Source organism: Chiloscyllium plagiosum, unplaced genomic scaffold, assembly GCF_037043375.1.
Source record: "Chiloscyllium plagiosum isolate Xiang-an unplaced genomic scaffold, Cpla_swu_hap1 HiC_scaffold_4, whole genome shotgun sequence".
NCBI lineage: Eukaryota > Metazoa > Chordata > Chondrichthyes > Orectolobiformes > Hemiscylliidae > Chiloscyllium > Chiloscyllium plagiosum.
Genome location: NW_028270142.1, coordinates 33,329,250 through 33,344,773, shown reverse-complemented (window position 1 = coordinate 33,344,773; position 15,524 = coordinate 33,329,250). Strand labels below are relative to the sequence as shown.

General features: G+C 40.6%; 1 protein-coding gene across 48 annotated transcripts in view; it reads left to right on the top strand.

Moving 5' to 3' along the window:
- clasp2 (cytoplasmic linker associated protein 2) overlaps nucleotides 1-15,524 on the top strand; it is a 328,546-nt gene that overhangs the window by 248,592 nt on the left and 64,430 nt on the right. For all 48 annotated transcript variants that reach the window (XM_087986123.1, XM_087986122.1, XM_087986097.1 and 45 more), the window contains one exon: nucleotides 2,230-2,308. In XM_087986123.1, the coding sequence (XP_087842249.1) occupies nucleotides 2,230-2,308 (79 nt within the window). The remainder of the gene's footprint in view (nucleotides 1-2,229; nucleotides 2,309-15,524) is intronic.

Sequence of the window (15,524 nt, the reverse complement as noted above, 5' to 3'; positions counted from 1 at the left end):
GGAGGAAATTCATTACTTTTACAAGCCAATCTGTGCTGCTATCTTGGTTCAGCACAACAAACAATCAACAAGAAGTTCTAATGTCCAAAACAGACTGGTGGTTCCAATCTGAGATACTGCTGCAAGATTGTTTTATCTCAAGCCAGCCAGTCTCATCTGGACTCAGGAAAAAATGAGTTTCAACGAACAGTGTAAGTTGTAAATATAGACTGAACAAAATGTAGAGCTAACAAGCCTTGATACTTTCAAACCCAATTACTCATTTGTCTCAACTTGATTGGCCCACTTTCTCACTGTGAATGTTGCAGCAGCCTAACTTTAAGTTAAGGTTCACAAGCAACTCTGTCGAGCTCACTCAGAGTGCGGCCTAATGCCCAATAGTGTGTGCAAAGTGGTTTCATCATTCAGCTGCAAGTATTTTTGTATTCCAATATCCATGTAGTTAATAAGACAACAAAACACTTTCAGAGATTTGCAGGGGTTTTATTGTAAATCTATACTTGAGCACAAACATCAATTTCAGCCTTTCCCTTTGGAAATTTTCCCTGTACAGAAACCAAGGACCCATGGGAAAAATGCAACTCCTTTCAAAATATCCCAAATTACCAAATTGCCCAGTTAACAAATAGCAAAAACTGCCCTCCAGGATCAGTGTAACAAGATGCAAAAATCAAAAACTGAAAAAAACAAGGGGGGCGGGAGGAGATTGGTGTTGGTGAGGGCAACAATGCATCCCATCCCCATAGTACCCACCTATCCTGAAGTGCATTAAAGGTATCGGTGGACAGTCTGCGTCCCTTTCCAAGGACACTGGCATGCGGACATAACTGAGGAAGAAAGTCAGGCAGTCTGGAATTATGGCCCCTCCAAGGCAAAGAACTTAGGTTTTTTTTTAAATAAAGAAATCCATCACCAAATTAACAAGTCACCCAACATCTAAGTACACTATTGCCTACCAGAGTCAATGTCACAATTATGAGAAATAAAAAAGGAGGGAAAGCAAAATATTCTTAGGAAGAAAACTTTTGTACTCTAACCCTGTTCTGCTGCACCCCACTCTCTTCCAATTACACTCTGATTTCAGTTTATAGAGAAAAAACACAAGCTTCTATTTTAAAACTGGCCTGAAGTTGTCAAAAACTGCTAGTCTCATTTGGAGCACATGATAGTGGTTACTTTGACAATTCAAACTTGACAATTTTGACATTGGGATTAAATCATGATCAGTTTTGCTGTTGCTAAAATTTCAACTTTCCCCAACAGCAATATAACTGATCTCATGTGGAAATTTCATAGTAACAGTTAAGTCCTTAGTTTTTTCAAGTTGAATTGGTATCAGTTTGATGTTTTATAGTTCAGACTTTAAATATCACTGAAAGGTTGTGATTGAAGTTCTTTTCTCGCACTCATCAGTGGTGAAAGCCTCCCGTGTTGCCAGGTAATTCAAAAAGAGCACAAGCTTTGAGCATAGGATCCTTGCAAACAAAAATTATATCCGCTTACTCAACCTGACCTTGCTTGCAAAACTCAACACAATGCATTTGAGCAGTTGAGCAGCATTCACTGATCTATCCTGAGTATTTTAACGGCTACATTTATAACCTGTCTCAGAAAATCAGCTCAGTGTGTAACATGGTTCATTGACACTTGCTGGAAGTGACATTAGTTCCTATGCAGGGATCTGTTCTCTGGAAAAAGAAATATGTCCTAGACTTGCACACTTCCTTAATTACCCAGAAGAATGAGGCACTTCTAATTTTCCATTACTTTTTCTGTGTTAACACCTGGATCATTCAGAGGCGACTTACGAACTAATCATTGCCCTTTCTCCTTTGATAAAAATTGTTGAGGCAGAAATTTGACTGATTTTCCTGATCAGTGCATGATGAATAGCTTTGTAACATGAATCACTTAATTTCCAAGAACAGCTCAGTACCAGCACTGTCCCAATTAGAATGTGGAATGATTGTTCGCTCATGGTTTCTTATCAGACAACACAATGTCACATTGAAAAGATTGAGAAATTCTTTAGAAACATCAAAATTCTGCCTATTAATGCAGGAATATAGGCAAATGTTTGCCCAGCAGCCTTAGAAACTGTTAATTATATTTTCAATGACCTCACAAAAAAGACAATTCTAAGATACGTGGTGTAATATGAATAAGCACTTCGCGTAAAGTTGAATAAAATTCAATGAGCTAACTATACTTTTAAATATTTATTTGCAGAGAGTCTTTCCCAAATGACCTGCAGTTCAGTATTTTAATGAGATTCACTGTTGATCAGACACAGACTCCAAACTTGAAGGTTAGTTGTGTATATGTAGAAACCAATATATTTAGCAACTCTAATCTTAAAGACTTACTTTGCGGAATGTGATCTTTTAGTTTCCCCTGTTTATTGGTTTCATGTTAATTAACTGCCACACTCCACTCATCAGTGGAAAAAATCTCATGCTTAGTTTTCAGTTGTTTTCTTTTACTGTGAATTCCTGATCTCTCGAAAATTTTGACAAAACCAGTTGTAAAACACAAGACTCCCTGTTTGACCCTGTTCACTTACAGAAAAAGGTTCATTGATTTAAAAAAAAATTATTCCTTGTGCCAATATGGAATCGTTTGCATTTTGTCTGGGATAAAAAACAATAAAATGATATAAGTGCAAAGTGCAACCTTTGGGGGAAAATAACTACTCCCAATTAAAAATTACTTCATTCCGGACAGGGGAATTCTAACCAGGACTGTTTATTTTAGAAAGTTGAACAAGATGCATAGGAGGCAGCAATGGTACAGTGATATTGTCACTGGAATAGTAATCCAGAGGTCCAGGTTCACCTTCCCATCTTGACAGCTGATGGAATTTAAATAATTAATAATTAAAGTTAGTACCTGTAGTGGTGACCATGAACCATCATTGATAGTTGCCTGATTCACTAATGTCCTTACTTCCATGTGACTCCAGATCCACAGCCAAGGTTTGAATCTTAAATGCCTTCTGAAATTATTTCAAAAGCTTTTGAGTTCTAATAAACTACAAAATCAAAAAGGAAGAGAACCAAACTGACTTAGCATTTGTATAGGTGTCAAAATCAAGTGTCATAAGACCCAGCCATGTCACCATTGCCAAATCCACCTACTGACATCTATTGACTTGTGCCAAAAATGATGGAGCTGTCCAACACAGTAGTCAAGCGACAACCTGACATGTCCTACTCACTCAGTCACACCTTAGAATGTTCCTGAACCACCATCACCCTACCTAGGTATATACTGTCGCCCCAGCAAGACAGATTCAGTGACACAGTGATATAATCAAAAGCGATATCTCAACATCGAATCTGTATCCCATAAAATCTCATGGCATCAGGATTAACCATCCAATTGATGAATCACTTTCCTCCATGTTGAACACCAGTTGGAAGAAGCATTGATGATGGCAAGAACGCAGAATGTAGTTTGGCTGGAGGACTTCAATGTCCATCACTAAAAGTGGCTTAGTAGTGACACCAATCACTGTTGACCAAGTCTTGAAAGACATAGCTGCTTGACTGAACTTACAACAGGTGGTGTGGGACCCAACAAAAGGTAGAAACCTACTTGACCTCAAACTCGCCAGGGTGTCACAGACAGTATCGGTCAGAGTGGCCATTGCACAATCCTTGTGGAGATGAAAGATGGTACCTCCTCTGTAACATAGAACCATACAGCGTAGTACAGGCCCTTCGGCCCTCAGTGTTGCGCTGACCTTTAGAACCAATCTGAAGCCCATCAATTCTACAGTGTTCCATTTTCATCCATATGTCTATCCAATGACCATGTAAATGCCCTTAAAGTTGGCCAGTCTACTACTGTTGTAGGCAGTGTGTTCCATGCCTACCTCTGACACCTGTCCTATATCTTTCACTCTTCAATCTAAAGCTCGGACCTCTCATGTTAGCCAGCACCATCTGAGGAAAAGGGCTCTCACTGTCCATCCTAAATAGCTCTCTGATTATCTTGTATGTCTCAATTAAGTTACCTCTTGACCTTCTCTCTAATGAAAACAGCCTCAAGTTCCTCAACCTTTCCTCATAAGACCTTCCAAACATACCAGGCAATCCTAGTAAATCTCCTCTGAGCCCTTTTCAAAGCTTCCGCATCCTTCCTACAAGGCAGTGGCCAGAACTGTACGCAATACTCCAAGTGCAGTCGCACCAGAGTTTTGGACAGCTGTATCATGACCTCGTGGCTCTGAAACTCTATCCCTCTACCAATAAAAGCTAACACACCTATTCCTTCTTAACAACCCTATCAACTTGAGTGGCAACTTTCAGGAATCTTTGTACATGGCCACAGAGATCTCTCTGCTCTTCTACACTACCAAACATCTTACCATTAGTCCAGTATTCTTTATTCCTATTGCAGTTTCCAAAGTGAATCACCTCACTTTTTCACATTAAACTTCATTTGACACCTGTCAGCCCAGCTCTGCAGCTTATCTATGTCCCTCTGTAACTTGCAACATTTTTCAGCACTACCTACAGCTCCACCAACCTTAGTGTCATCCACAAATTTACTAACCTGTCCTTCTTCGCCCTCATCTAGGTCATTTATAAAAATGACAAACAACAGTGGCCCCAAATTAGACCCTTGTGGTACTCCACTAGTAATTGAACTCCAGGATGAACATCTCCCATCAACCACTACCCTCTGTCTTTCAGCTAGCCAATTTCTAATCCAAACCGCTAAATCACCCTCAATCCCTTGCCACTGTATTTTGTGCAATAGCCTACCGTGGGGAACCTTATCAAATGCCTTACTGAAATCCATATACACCACATCAACTGCTTTACCCTCATCCACCTGTTTGGTCACCATCTCAAAGAACTCTAAGGTTTGTGAGGCACGACCTACCCTTCACATAACTGTGTTAACTATCCCAAATCAACTTATTCCTCTCTAGACGATTATAAATCCTATCTGTTATAACCTTTTCCAACACTTGATCCACAACTGACGTAAACAGGATAGATCCAGCAAATAAAACTGAATATCCTTGAAGTGCTCTGGACCATCATCAGCAGCTGATTTGTAATTAATGGCAGTCTTATGTCCCAGCACTCTACGATTACTATCAAGCCGGATAATCAATTTTGTTCGAATTAAGCAGCAACAGACATACCTAAAAACCAAAACTACCCTAACCAATAGATTAAAACTCCGGAGTTCTGCCACATCTGTTTCTGACTGATAGTAGGCATTGAAGAAGTGACAGTAGGTGATGGCTGCATGAATATTCCTGAATAATGGAGGACCCCAGCAACTCACTGCAAAACAAAAACCCCAAAGAACTGCAGATGGTGGAAATCAGAAATTGCTGGAAAAGCCCAGCAGGTCTAACCGCACCTATGGAGAGGGAGCAGAGGTATTGTTTCATGTCTAGTGACTCTTCTTCAGGACAGGGTGATATGACTGCAAAGAATTTGGAACCATCTTCACTCAGAAGTACCATGTGGACGATCCATCTCAGCTCCCTCTGAAGATCCCAGAATTGTGGATGCCACTCTTCAACAATATGGATTTTTCCACTGTGACATTCAGAAATATTTGAAGGCACTGGATACTGAAAAAGCTGTGGGCCCTGAAGGTGTTCCAGCAGTAGTACAGAAAATGTGTGCTCAGGTATTTTTCATACCCTTAGGCTGTTGCAATACAGCTACAATACTGGCATCTACCGAACAAATGAAAAATTGCCCAGTTATGTGCTGAGCATAAAAAAGCAGGACAAATTCAATCAAACCAATTACCACCCCATTAGTTTATTCTGGATCATCAGCAAAATCATGAAAGTTGTCATTGATGCTATCATGCAACACTTACTCAGCAGTAAGCAGCTCAGTGACACTCAGTTCATGTTTTGCCAGGACTGTCTGGCTTCTGACCTCATTACTTTGATTCGATCACATACAAAAGAGCTGAACTCCAGAGATCAGGAGAGCATGATTGCTCTCAACATGGACTGGGCTGATGTGGCAAGTAACATTCTCGCCATGCAAGTGCTTTTCAAAAACTATTTCCAACAGGAGCGAATCTAACCATCAATCGATGATGTTCCACGGCATTGCAATTGCGGAATCCCCCACTAAGAACAACTGGGGGACACCACTGACCAGAAATTGAACTGGACTAGTCATAGAAATATTGTTGGACAAGAGCAAGTCAAAGTCTAGGAATTCTGCAAGGAGTATCTCATTTCCTGTCTCCCCACTGCCTGTTCACCATCTACAAGGCATGAGTGCATAACACCATATGGAGTAGAAGTGGGCAATTCAGCTCACTGAGTTGGCTCTGCAGGGAATAAAATAAGTTGAAACTTTATTGCTGGAACAGCACAGCAGGTCAGGCAGCATCCAGGGAACAGGAGATTCGACGTTTCGGGCACAGGCCCTTCCTCAGGGAATAAAATAATCTGACTGTCCTCAACTCCACAGTTCTGCCTTTTCCCCATGACCCTTGATTCCCTTGTTGATTAAAAATCAGCCTTTAGCAGCTTGAGTGCACTTCATACCCAGCCTCAGTAGACCTCCATGGTAAAAATTTCAACAGATTGACAACCTTCCTGAGAGAAGAAATCATCTTTGTTTTAAATGTGTGCCTCTTTATTCTGAGATTATGCCCTCTGATCCTCAACTGTCCCACAAAGAGAAACAATTGTCTGGCATCTACCCTTCCAAACTCTTTGACAATCTTGTATGTTTCAATGAAGTCTCCACTTATTCTTCTAAACTCCAGTGAGTACGAGCCCAATATACTCAACCTGTCTCCATTAAATAGTTCCTACGTACCTGGTGTAAGCCTAGAGTATCTTCCATGGACTGCCTCTACTGCCAGTATATCTTCCCTTAAATGAGAGGCCCAAACCTGAGTCATTTGTGATGAACCATACTCTACTTAGCTAGATCTATGCAAAAAGCTTGATACCATTCCAGACAAAGCATCCCACTTTCTTGGTACCCAATCCACCACCTTCACTCCCTCATCAGCAACACAGTGGCAATGTGACCAAACTCTATATGATGCATGCAATCACTCCAAATATGGAAGACAAAGGCTCCTCCACCAGTAGCTTTCAAATCTACCACCTCCACCGAGGCGGACAAGGGATGGATGGGACCAATCGCAAATTCCATCCAAGCTTTTTATACCACCCTGACTTTGAATTGTATCACCATTCCTTTATCATCACTGAGTCAGATCCTGGAACTTCCTTCCTAACAGCAGTGCGCATGCCCTCATTGCACTGGGTCAAGCAGGCAGGTCAATGTCACTTCCTCCAGGGTAATTAGGGATCAACAATAAATACTGGCCTTGCCAACAATGGCCACATCTCATAATTTTTTTGTATTTTAAAGATGGTGTTTAAACTACTGTGCATATTTCATAGGCAACCAAAGAATGGGATAAATAATAGAAATACATTTGATAGGAAATTCCACAGGGAGAGGCGTGTAATATAGGGTACTGACAATGGAGGACTCCAATTATCTTACTATAAACTGGGATAACAATAATGTGAAAAAAACATGGAGGGGGCAAGTATTTATTAAGTGTATTCAAGATAATTTGTTTTTAAATATACTTCTAACAAGATTGATGGAGGCACTGTTGGAAAATGGGTTGGTCATTGTTTAGGCCACTTTTGGAATATTGTGTGCAATTTTGGTCTCCCTCCCATCGGAAGGATGTTGTGAAACTTGAAAGGATTCAGAAAAGATTTACAAGGATGTTGCCAGGGTTGGAGGATTTGAACTATAGGGAGAGGCTGAATCAGCTGGGGCTGTTTTCAGTGGAGCGTCAGAGGTTGAGGGGTGACCTTGTAGAGGTTTATAAAATCATGAGGGGCATGGACAGGGTAAATAGACAAGGTCTTTTTCCTGGGGCGGGGGAATCCAGAACTAGAGGGTTTAGGTTTAAGGTGAGAGGGGAAAGATATAAAAGAGACCTAAGGGGCAACTTTTTCATGCACAGAGGTGTGTGTGTGTGTGTGTGTGTGTGTGTGTGAAATGAGCTGCCAGAGGGCATGGTGGAGGCTGGTACAATTATGATTAAAAGGCATCTGGATAGGTATATGAATAAGAAGAATTTAGAGGGGTATGGATCAAGTGCTGGCAAGTGGGACTAGATTAGGTATAGGATATCTGGGTGGCATGGACAAGTTGGACCAAAGGCTCTGTTTCCGTGCTGTACATCTTTATGACTATGGATCATATGTCAATGGGGGTGCATTTAGGGCATAGTAATTTATGGTATCATAAAATTCAGATTATGTATTGAGAAAGACAAGTAATTTGAGTGAAAATAATTAATTAGAGGTGGAGCAATGTCAGTGGTATAAGAATGTGCTGTCCCTACTAAATTGCTATGAAATGTTGGCTGACAAAACTGTAATATAACAGTTGGCTGTCTTTGAAGAGGAGGTAGGTCAGGCACAGTCAAACTGTTTCCCTGAGAGGCAAGGTAGACCAACCAAAATCTCATTCAATGCTGTCTGATTGACCTAGATATTGAAGTGAAGATGAGAATTTCAAAGTTTGTGGATGATACAAAACTTAGAACTGTTACAAACTGAGGAATGCAGAACTTTAAAAGGATAATGACATGTTAGTGAAGTGAGCTGATAGGTGGCAGATGAAGGTCTGTGTGAAGAATTGTAAGATGGTACATTTTGTACAAAGTACATGAAGAGACTGTATAATCAAGGGTACTATTCCAAAGGATGAGAAGGAGCAGAGAGATCTGGGTATGTATGTGCATAATTTATTAAAGGTGAACAAAGTGGTTAATGTAGTATCCTAGGATTTATTAATAATGTTTTTTTTATCCTTTTTCAACTCAACACTAACGTTTATTATATTATTATACTATCACAACCCTTCTTGTCCTGCAGGTTTCCATAAATTTGCATACAAATGCTGTCTCTTCTCAGGGCAAGTTAGTTAGGAATACCTTGAAAGATAGAACCTCCAGGATAGTAATCTCAGAAATACTACTTTTGCCATGAGCTTTCACCCTTTTGGCTTCAGGGATGGTGCAGAAGGGAGAAGTTTTGGGACATTGGCCCACTTTTGGGAAGGGAGGAAACTGTTTGTTTGAAAGATATGAGCTTCACCTGAGCCAAAATGGAGCTAACCTCCTGGCTGAGAGTTTAAATAATGTAGTGGGGATGGATTTAACCTTGTGAGGCAGGCAGAGGGTTGACTAATGTGGCTATTTTTGGAAGTACTAGTGAGGTCAAAAGAGAGAAGGTGGGTGACAGTGAAGAGGAAGTGAAGAAAACTGAGTTTTGACCGTGAACAAATAAATGGTAGTCTTTCAGTGGGGAAGAAAGAGATAAGGGCAGCATTAAACTGTGTATGTAAATACATGGAGTAACATGAACAAAACTGGAGAACTGGAAGTGAAAGTTGCTCTTGGTGGATATGACAAAGCACTGACAGAAACATAGCTCAAACCAAAAAAGGATGAGATATAAAGGTTTTTAGTAGAAAGATTTAGCAGTCTTGGTCAAAGATAGTATCATAGTCCTTGAATGAGACACAATTCCTGAATTAGAATCTATATGCTTAGAGATGAGAAACAGGAATAGAGCAGTGACCTTCTTGGATATTTATTCTAAGCTTCCAAATAGTGTGGAGGAAGTAGAAGAGACAGCATTTGTATGCAAATTTGTGGAAACCTGCAGGACAAGAAGGGTTGTGATAGTTACCCCAGGAGAAAGGTAGAACATGGTGCCTGGAGGAAGAGAAATTCCTGCAATATGTGCAGGAAAACTTTCAGGTCCAGCACATTCCTTTCCTAATATGGAGGAAGCTGTGCTGTATCTGATCCTAGGAAATGAGGCAGGCCAAGAGGAGAACATCAAAGTAGGGGAATATTTGGGAAGTAGTCATAATATAATAAACTTTAGTGTTGAGTTGAAAAAGGATTAAAAAAATATCAATCCAGGATTAAGATCCCAGACTGGAAACGGGCAGACTTTAGGGATGTAAAAGTTGACCTGGAGCAAGTTGATTGGAAATACATTTTGGTGGATAATACAGTAGATGAGAAATGGAAGACTTTCAAAGAGAGACGAATAGGATGCAAGCTAGGTACATATCTGATATCCAAAGTGAGAGAAGTGTGGATGACTAAGCATATTGATGAGAAAATGTGGAAGAAAAAGGAGGCATATGATGGACACCAGAATAGTAATAGCAAAAGAAATCAGGAAGCATACCTTAAATGCAAGAGGGAGGCGAAGGTGGAAGGAAGCGTAAAGAAAGGGTGGGAGATTGTGCTTAAAAATAAAATAGTAAAAGTGTTCTTCAAACATATAGTGAAAGATGAATGAAAGATAGTGGGGCCCATTAAAAAAAAACAGGTAAACTACTCTCTGCAGCAAAAGGTATGGCAGAAGTACGAAATGAATATTCTGCTTCTGACTACCAAATTAGAAGATGGCCTAATTGAAAACGTGGATGTTGAGCAATAAAACAGCAGATACAGAAGGGCTTAAAAGGCTGGCAGCACGAGGTAGACAGGTTGCCAGGCCTGGATGGGATGGAAATTACGAAGCTTTTGACAGAAACTTTCCAGGCCTCTCTGAACACAGGGCCAATCCCAGGGGGCTGGAGGATTGCAAATTTTGTCTGTTTCAGAAAGAGGCAAAGGATAACCCAGGAAATTACAGACCTATTAGCTTGACATCAATAGTGGGAAAATTGATGGAGGATAAAACGAGATACGATAAATATCCACTTAGAGACTAATACTAGACAGTCAACATGGCTTGGTCAAGGGCAGGTCATGTCTGACAAATTTAACTGAGTTCTTTAACAAGGTGATGCAGACAGTAGATGAGGATACTGCTTTGGATGTTTTATATTTGGACTTTCAGGAGACATTTGATATGGTGTCACAAGGTAGGTGGATTAGCAAGTTAGAAATGGATGGAATTGCTGGGTCCTTGGCAGTATAGATTAGAAGTTGGCGAAAAGATGGTAAAAGGTCAGATATCGATGGGCATTTCTTAGTCTGGAGACCAAGTTGAAAAGTGGTGTTCCTCAGGGTTCAAGTGTATAATTCTCTGAAAGTGATCAGGCAAGTTCAAGTAGTTGGCTAAGAGGTTCTTTGGGTTTACAAATTGAGGCTTAGATTAAAAAAGCGAGAAAGTGATGCTACACCTCTACAAATCATTGGTCAGACCACATTTGGAGTATTGTGTTCAATTCTGGACACTTCATTTAAGACAAGATGTTAATGCCCTGAAGAGAGTGCAGAGGTTTGCTGAAATGATACCAAGATTAACGGATTTTAGACACCAGAAAAGATTAGAGAAATTAAGACTTATTCTCCTGAGAGTGGAGAAGATCACAAGGTGACCTTTTTGAGGTGATCAAACTTATGACTATTTTGACTGGGTATGGAAGGATATTCTGTTTCCACTAGTTGGTATATCCGTAACTAGATGTCATAAATGCAAGATTGTCAGCAAGAATGAGATGAGGAGAAACTTCTTTTACTCGATTGTTCTGATTTGGAATGTGATGCCTGGGAGAGTGGTGGAGATAGATTCAGTAAAAGCTTTGAAACAAGAAATGTTTGAAAGTGATAAATTTTAGAGGGCTACAGAAATAGGGCAGGAGAATGGGACTAGCTGGGTAACTCCTTTAGTTTAAAATTCTAAGAGCTACAGTATTATGTATTGTTCTGGACTCCACACTTTAGGACAGATGTGAATGCATGGTAGTGTGTGTAAGGTGTTTACATAGCGGTTCCAAAGATGAGAAATTTCACTTTAGGAAGGTAGGTTAGAGAAATGTGGACTGTTTTCTTTGGAGAAGAAAGACAAAGAGCAGATTTGATTAAATTTTAAAAATCATGAGAGGTCTGGACATAAAAGACAGGGGGAAACTTACCGCTCAATCAAGAATGAGAGGACATGCATTCATGATTTGTCGAATGAGTAAATATGATATGAGAAGAAACATTTTCACACAGTATGCGATTCAGGCAAGGAATGCAGTGACTGACAGACATGTGGAGGGGCAGGTTCAAACAAAGCATTCAGAAGGGTGTAAGAGGAGTATTTACATAGAAATAGCATGTAGAGTTAAGGGAAATAGGACAGCAATGTGATACTAAGTCATGATGCTTGTTCAGAGAGTTGGTGCAGACTCAATGAGCTGAATGGCCTCTGTGAGAATTTTGTGATTCTCTGAGGTGTTGAGGAAGGTAAAACAAATAGAGGGAAGCTGATGACAAATGTCAATTGGATAATACAGTTAAGAACCACGTTTAACTACAGAAAGGTCAGGGAGGCAATGAAAAATAATAAGAAAGGTAAAGAGAATGTGCAACAAGATACTGGCAACTAACCTAATGGGAAATTCAAAAACCTTCTACAGGCATACAAATGTTCAAGGGCAGCTGAACTGAGAAAGGGTTGAGAGGATCCAGACATTGAGGTCATAGGCAAAATTTTGAGTGGTCTCGACATTACAGCTAGAGTGAAATAATTCACTGTTGTGGCAAAGCCAAACCAGAGGGTACAAGTTAAGCTGATTAGCAAAAGAACCAAAGATGATGTTTTTATATACTGGAAATGGTTAGAGTCTATATTGCATTGCTTGAGCAGGTGGTGGAAGCAGTTCGCTGTCACTTTCAAAAGAAAGTTAGATAAACTATTGAAGCTAAAAGGAAGTGGGCAAGGTTATGGGAAAAGGACTAGATCATGTGACGAGTTAAAAAGTTCTTGCAGTCAGACAATGTGAACTCATCAGGCCAAATGACCTCGTGTGCTGTTCCCATTTTGGGATTCTGTCCAAATTATTGGAATAATTCATTATTTTCAGTCCTGACTTGCCTCTTTTTTTTCCTATTTCTATCACTTCATTCAATTGTTGGGTATTTCATTTTTGTTGGTACAAAATATTTTTCAATTATGTTTTCCTCAATGAAATCCAAATTTTCCTTAACTCATTTTAACTAATTTCAAATCTGCCACATGGGAATCAGTTTTTAAGTTCGGTAATTTTAAATACAGAAACTAAAGCCTAGTAACTATTAAAACTTATAACCATTTCAGTTTTATTTCTCACTGATTAAAATTAGCCATTTTAGTTATGAGTTGGTGAAAATTGAGTACTGCCCCTTTCAAGTTGAAGAGTGAAGTCATTGGAAATATCTCTCTCTTCTTGTCTCTCCATCCCCTACAGACGTAGCAAATTATTACATCTCCTCCACTTCCCGCCCCTCCAATCGCCACCAGGACAGAACCCCACTGGTCCTCACCAACCACCCCACCAACCTCCAGATACATCGTATCATCCTTCGTCATTTCCGCCACCTCCAAACAGACCCCACCACCAAGGATATATTTCCCTCCCCTCCCCTATCAGCGTTCCGGAAAGACCACTCCCTCGCGACTCCCTCGTCAGATCCACACCCCCCCACCAACCCAACCTCCACTCCTGGCACCTTCCCCTGAAACCGCAAGAAATGCAAAACTTGCACCCACACCTCCCCCCTCACCTCCCTCCAAAGCCCCAAGGCCTTCCATATCCGTCAGAAATTCACCTGCACCTCCACACACATCATTTACTGCATCCGCTGCACCTGATGTGGCCTCCTATACATTGGGGAGACAGGTCACCTACTTGCGGAATGTTTCAGAGAACACCTTTGGGACACCCGCACCAACCAACCCAACCGCCCCGTGGCTGAACACTTTAACTCCCCCTCTCACTCCGCCAAGGACATGCAGGTCCTTGGCCTCCTCCGTCGCCAGACCATGGCAACACGACGCCTGGAGGAAGAGCGCCTCATCTTCCGCTTAGGAACCCTCCAACCACAAGGGATGAATGCAGATTTCTCCAGCTTCCTCATTTCCCCTCCCCTCACCTTTTCTCAGTCCCAACCCTCCGATTCAGCACCGCCTTCTTGACCTGCAATCTTCTTCCCGACCTCTCCGCCCCCACCCCCTCTCCAGCCTATCACCCTCACCTTAACCTCCTTCTACCTATCGTATTCCCAACGCTCCTCCCCCAAGTCCCTCCTCCCTACCTTTTATCTTAGCCTGCTTGGCACACCCTCCTCATTCCTGAAGAAGGGCTTATGCCCGAAACGTCACTTCTCCTGTTCCTTTGATGCTGCCTGACCTGCTGCGCTTTTCTAGCAACACATTTTTAAGCTCTGATCTCCAGCATCTGCAGTCCTCACTTTCTCCTAGCAAATTATTACAGTACATTATCTGTCTTAGTGAATAGGAAAAGGCCATCTGTTCAAGTCAGTCCCACCATTAATGAGATCATTGCTGATCTGATCTGTGGCCCAACTCCATATATCTATCTGCCTTTGGTTGTATCTCTTAGTGTGTTTGTTTGACAAAAAAGTTATCTATCTCAGATTTAAAATTAACAGATTGAGTATTAACTGCTATTTGTGGAAGAGAGTTCCAAACATGAACCATCCTTCATATATAGAAGTGGTTTCTAACAACTGTCCTGAATAATCGTGCTGTAATTTTTACACTATGCACGCCATTTCTAGAACACCCAACCAGTGGAAATCTTTCTCCCATCTTTTCTGGCTAATATCTTGAGGACTTCAGTCAATGCCCCTTGACTTCCTAAATTCTAGAGAAAATACGCCTAACAGATCCCCTCATAACCTAATCTCTGAAGTCCAGGAATCATTGTTGTAAGCTGCTATTATACTCCCATCAAAGCCAATACATCCTTCCTAAGGTGTGGTGCTCAGATCTGCTTACAGTACTCCAAGTGGAATCTAACTACAGTTTTGTATAGCTGCAACAAAACTTCCATGTACTTTATACTCCAGTCCTCGAGATATCAAGGCCAGCATTGCATTAGCCTTCTTGATTATTTTCTGCATCTGTTCAAAGCATTTTAAAAATCTCTGCACCTGAACACCTAAATCTCTGAATGTAACTTCAAATGTCAAAAAGGTATCCTGATCTTTTTTGGTCCATAACTTCACGCAATCTTACATTGAACGCCATCTGCCATAGTTGTGCCCAATCATTTAGTCTATCACTAGCTCTTTGTAATTTTATACTTTTATAATGCCACCTAACTTTGTCACCAGCACATTTCAATATTTGGACTTTTTATGCCATTATCCAAATTAAGAAATAGTGTGAATAAGTGACACCACAACACAGATCCTTGTGGAACACCACTAGTCACATCCTACCATTTTGAAGACTTCCCATTATCCCTTTTTCTATCACCTGCACACTATCAGTTTCCCAGCTATGTCAATAATATGTTCTAAATTCCATGGCCTTCTACTTTAATATGTTTTGCAGAAGGATATTGCTGCTGCTCAGTTGACATCTAGTACCAATTAAATAGGTCAGATTGTAATCATAATTTCAGATTTTCATTTCAAAACAGAATCTGTTAACAATCAGCAGATAATTTTTATTACATACAGTTAACAAGCCATATGGATCATTGGGAAATAATGGATTAGCCATA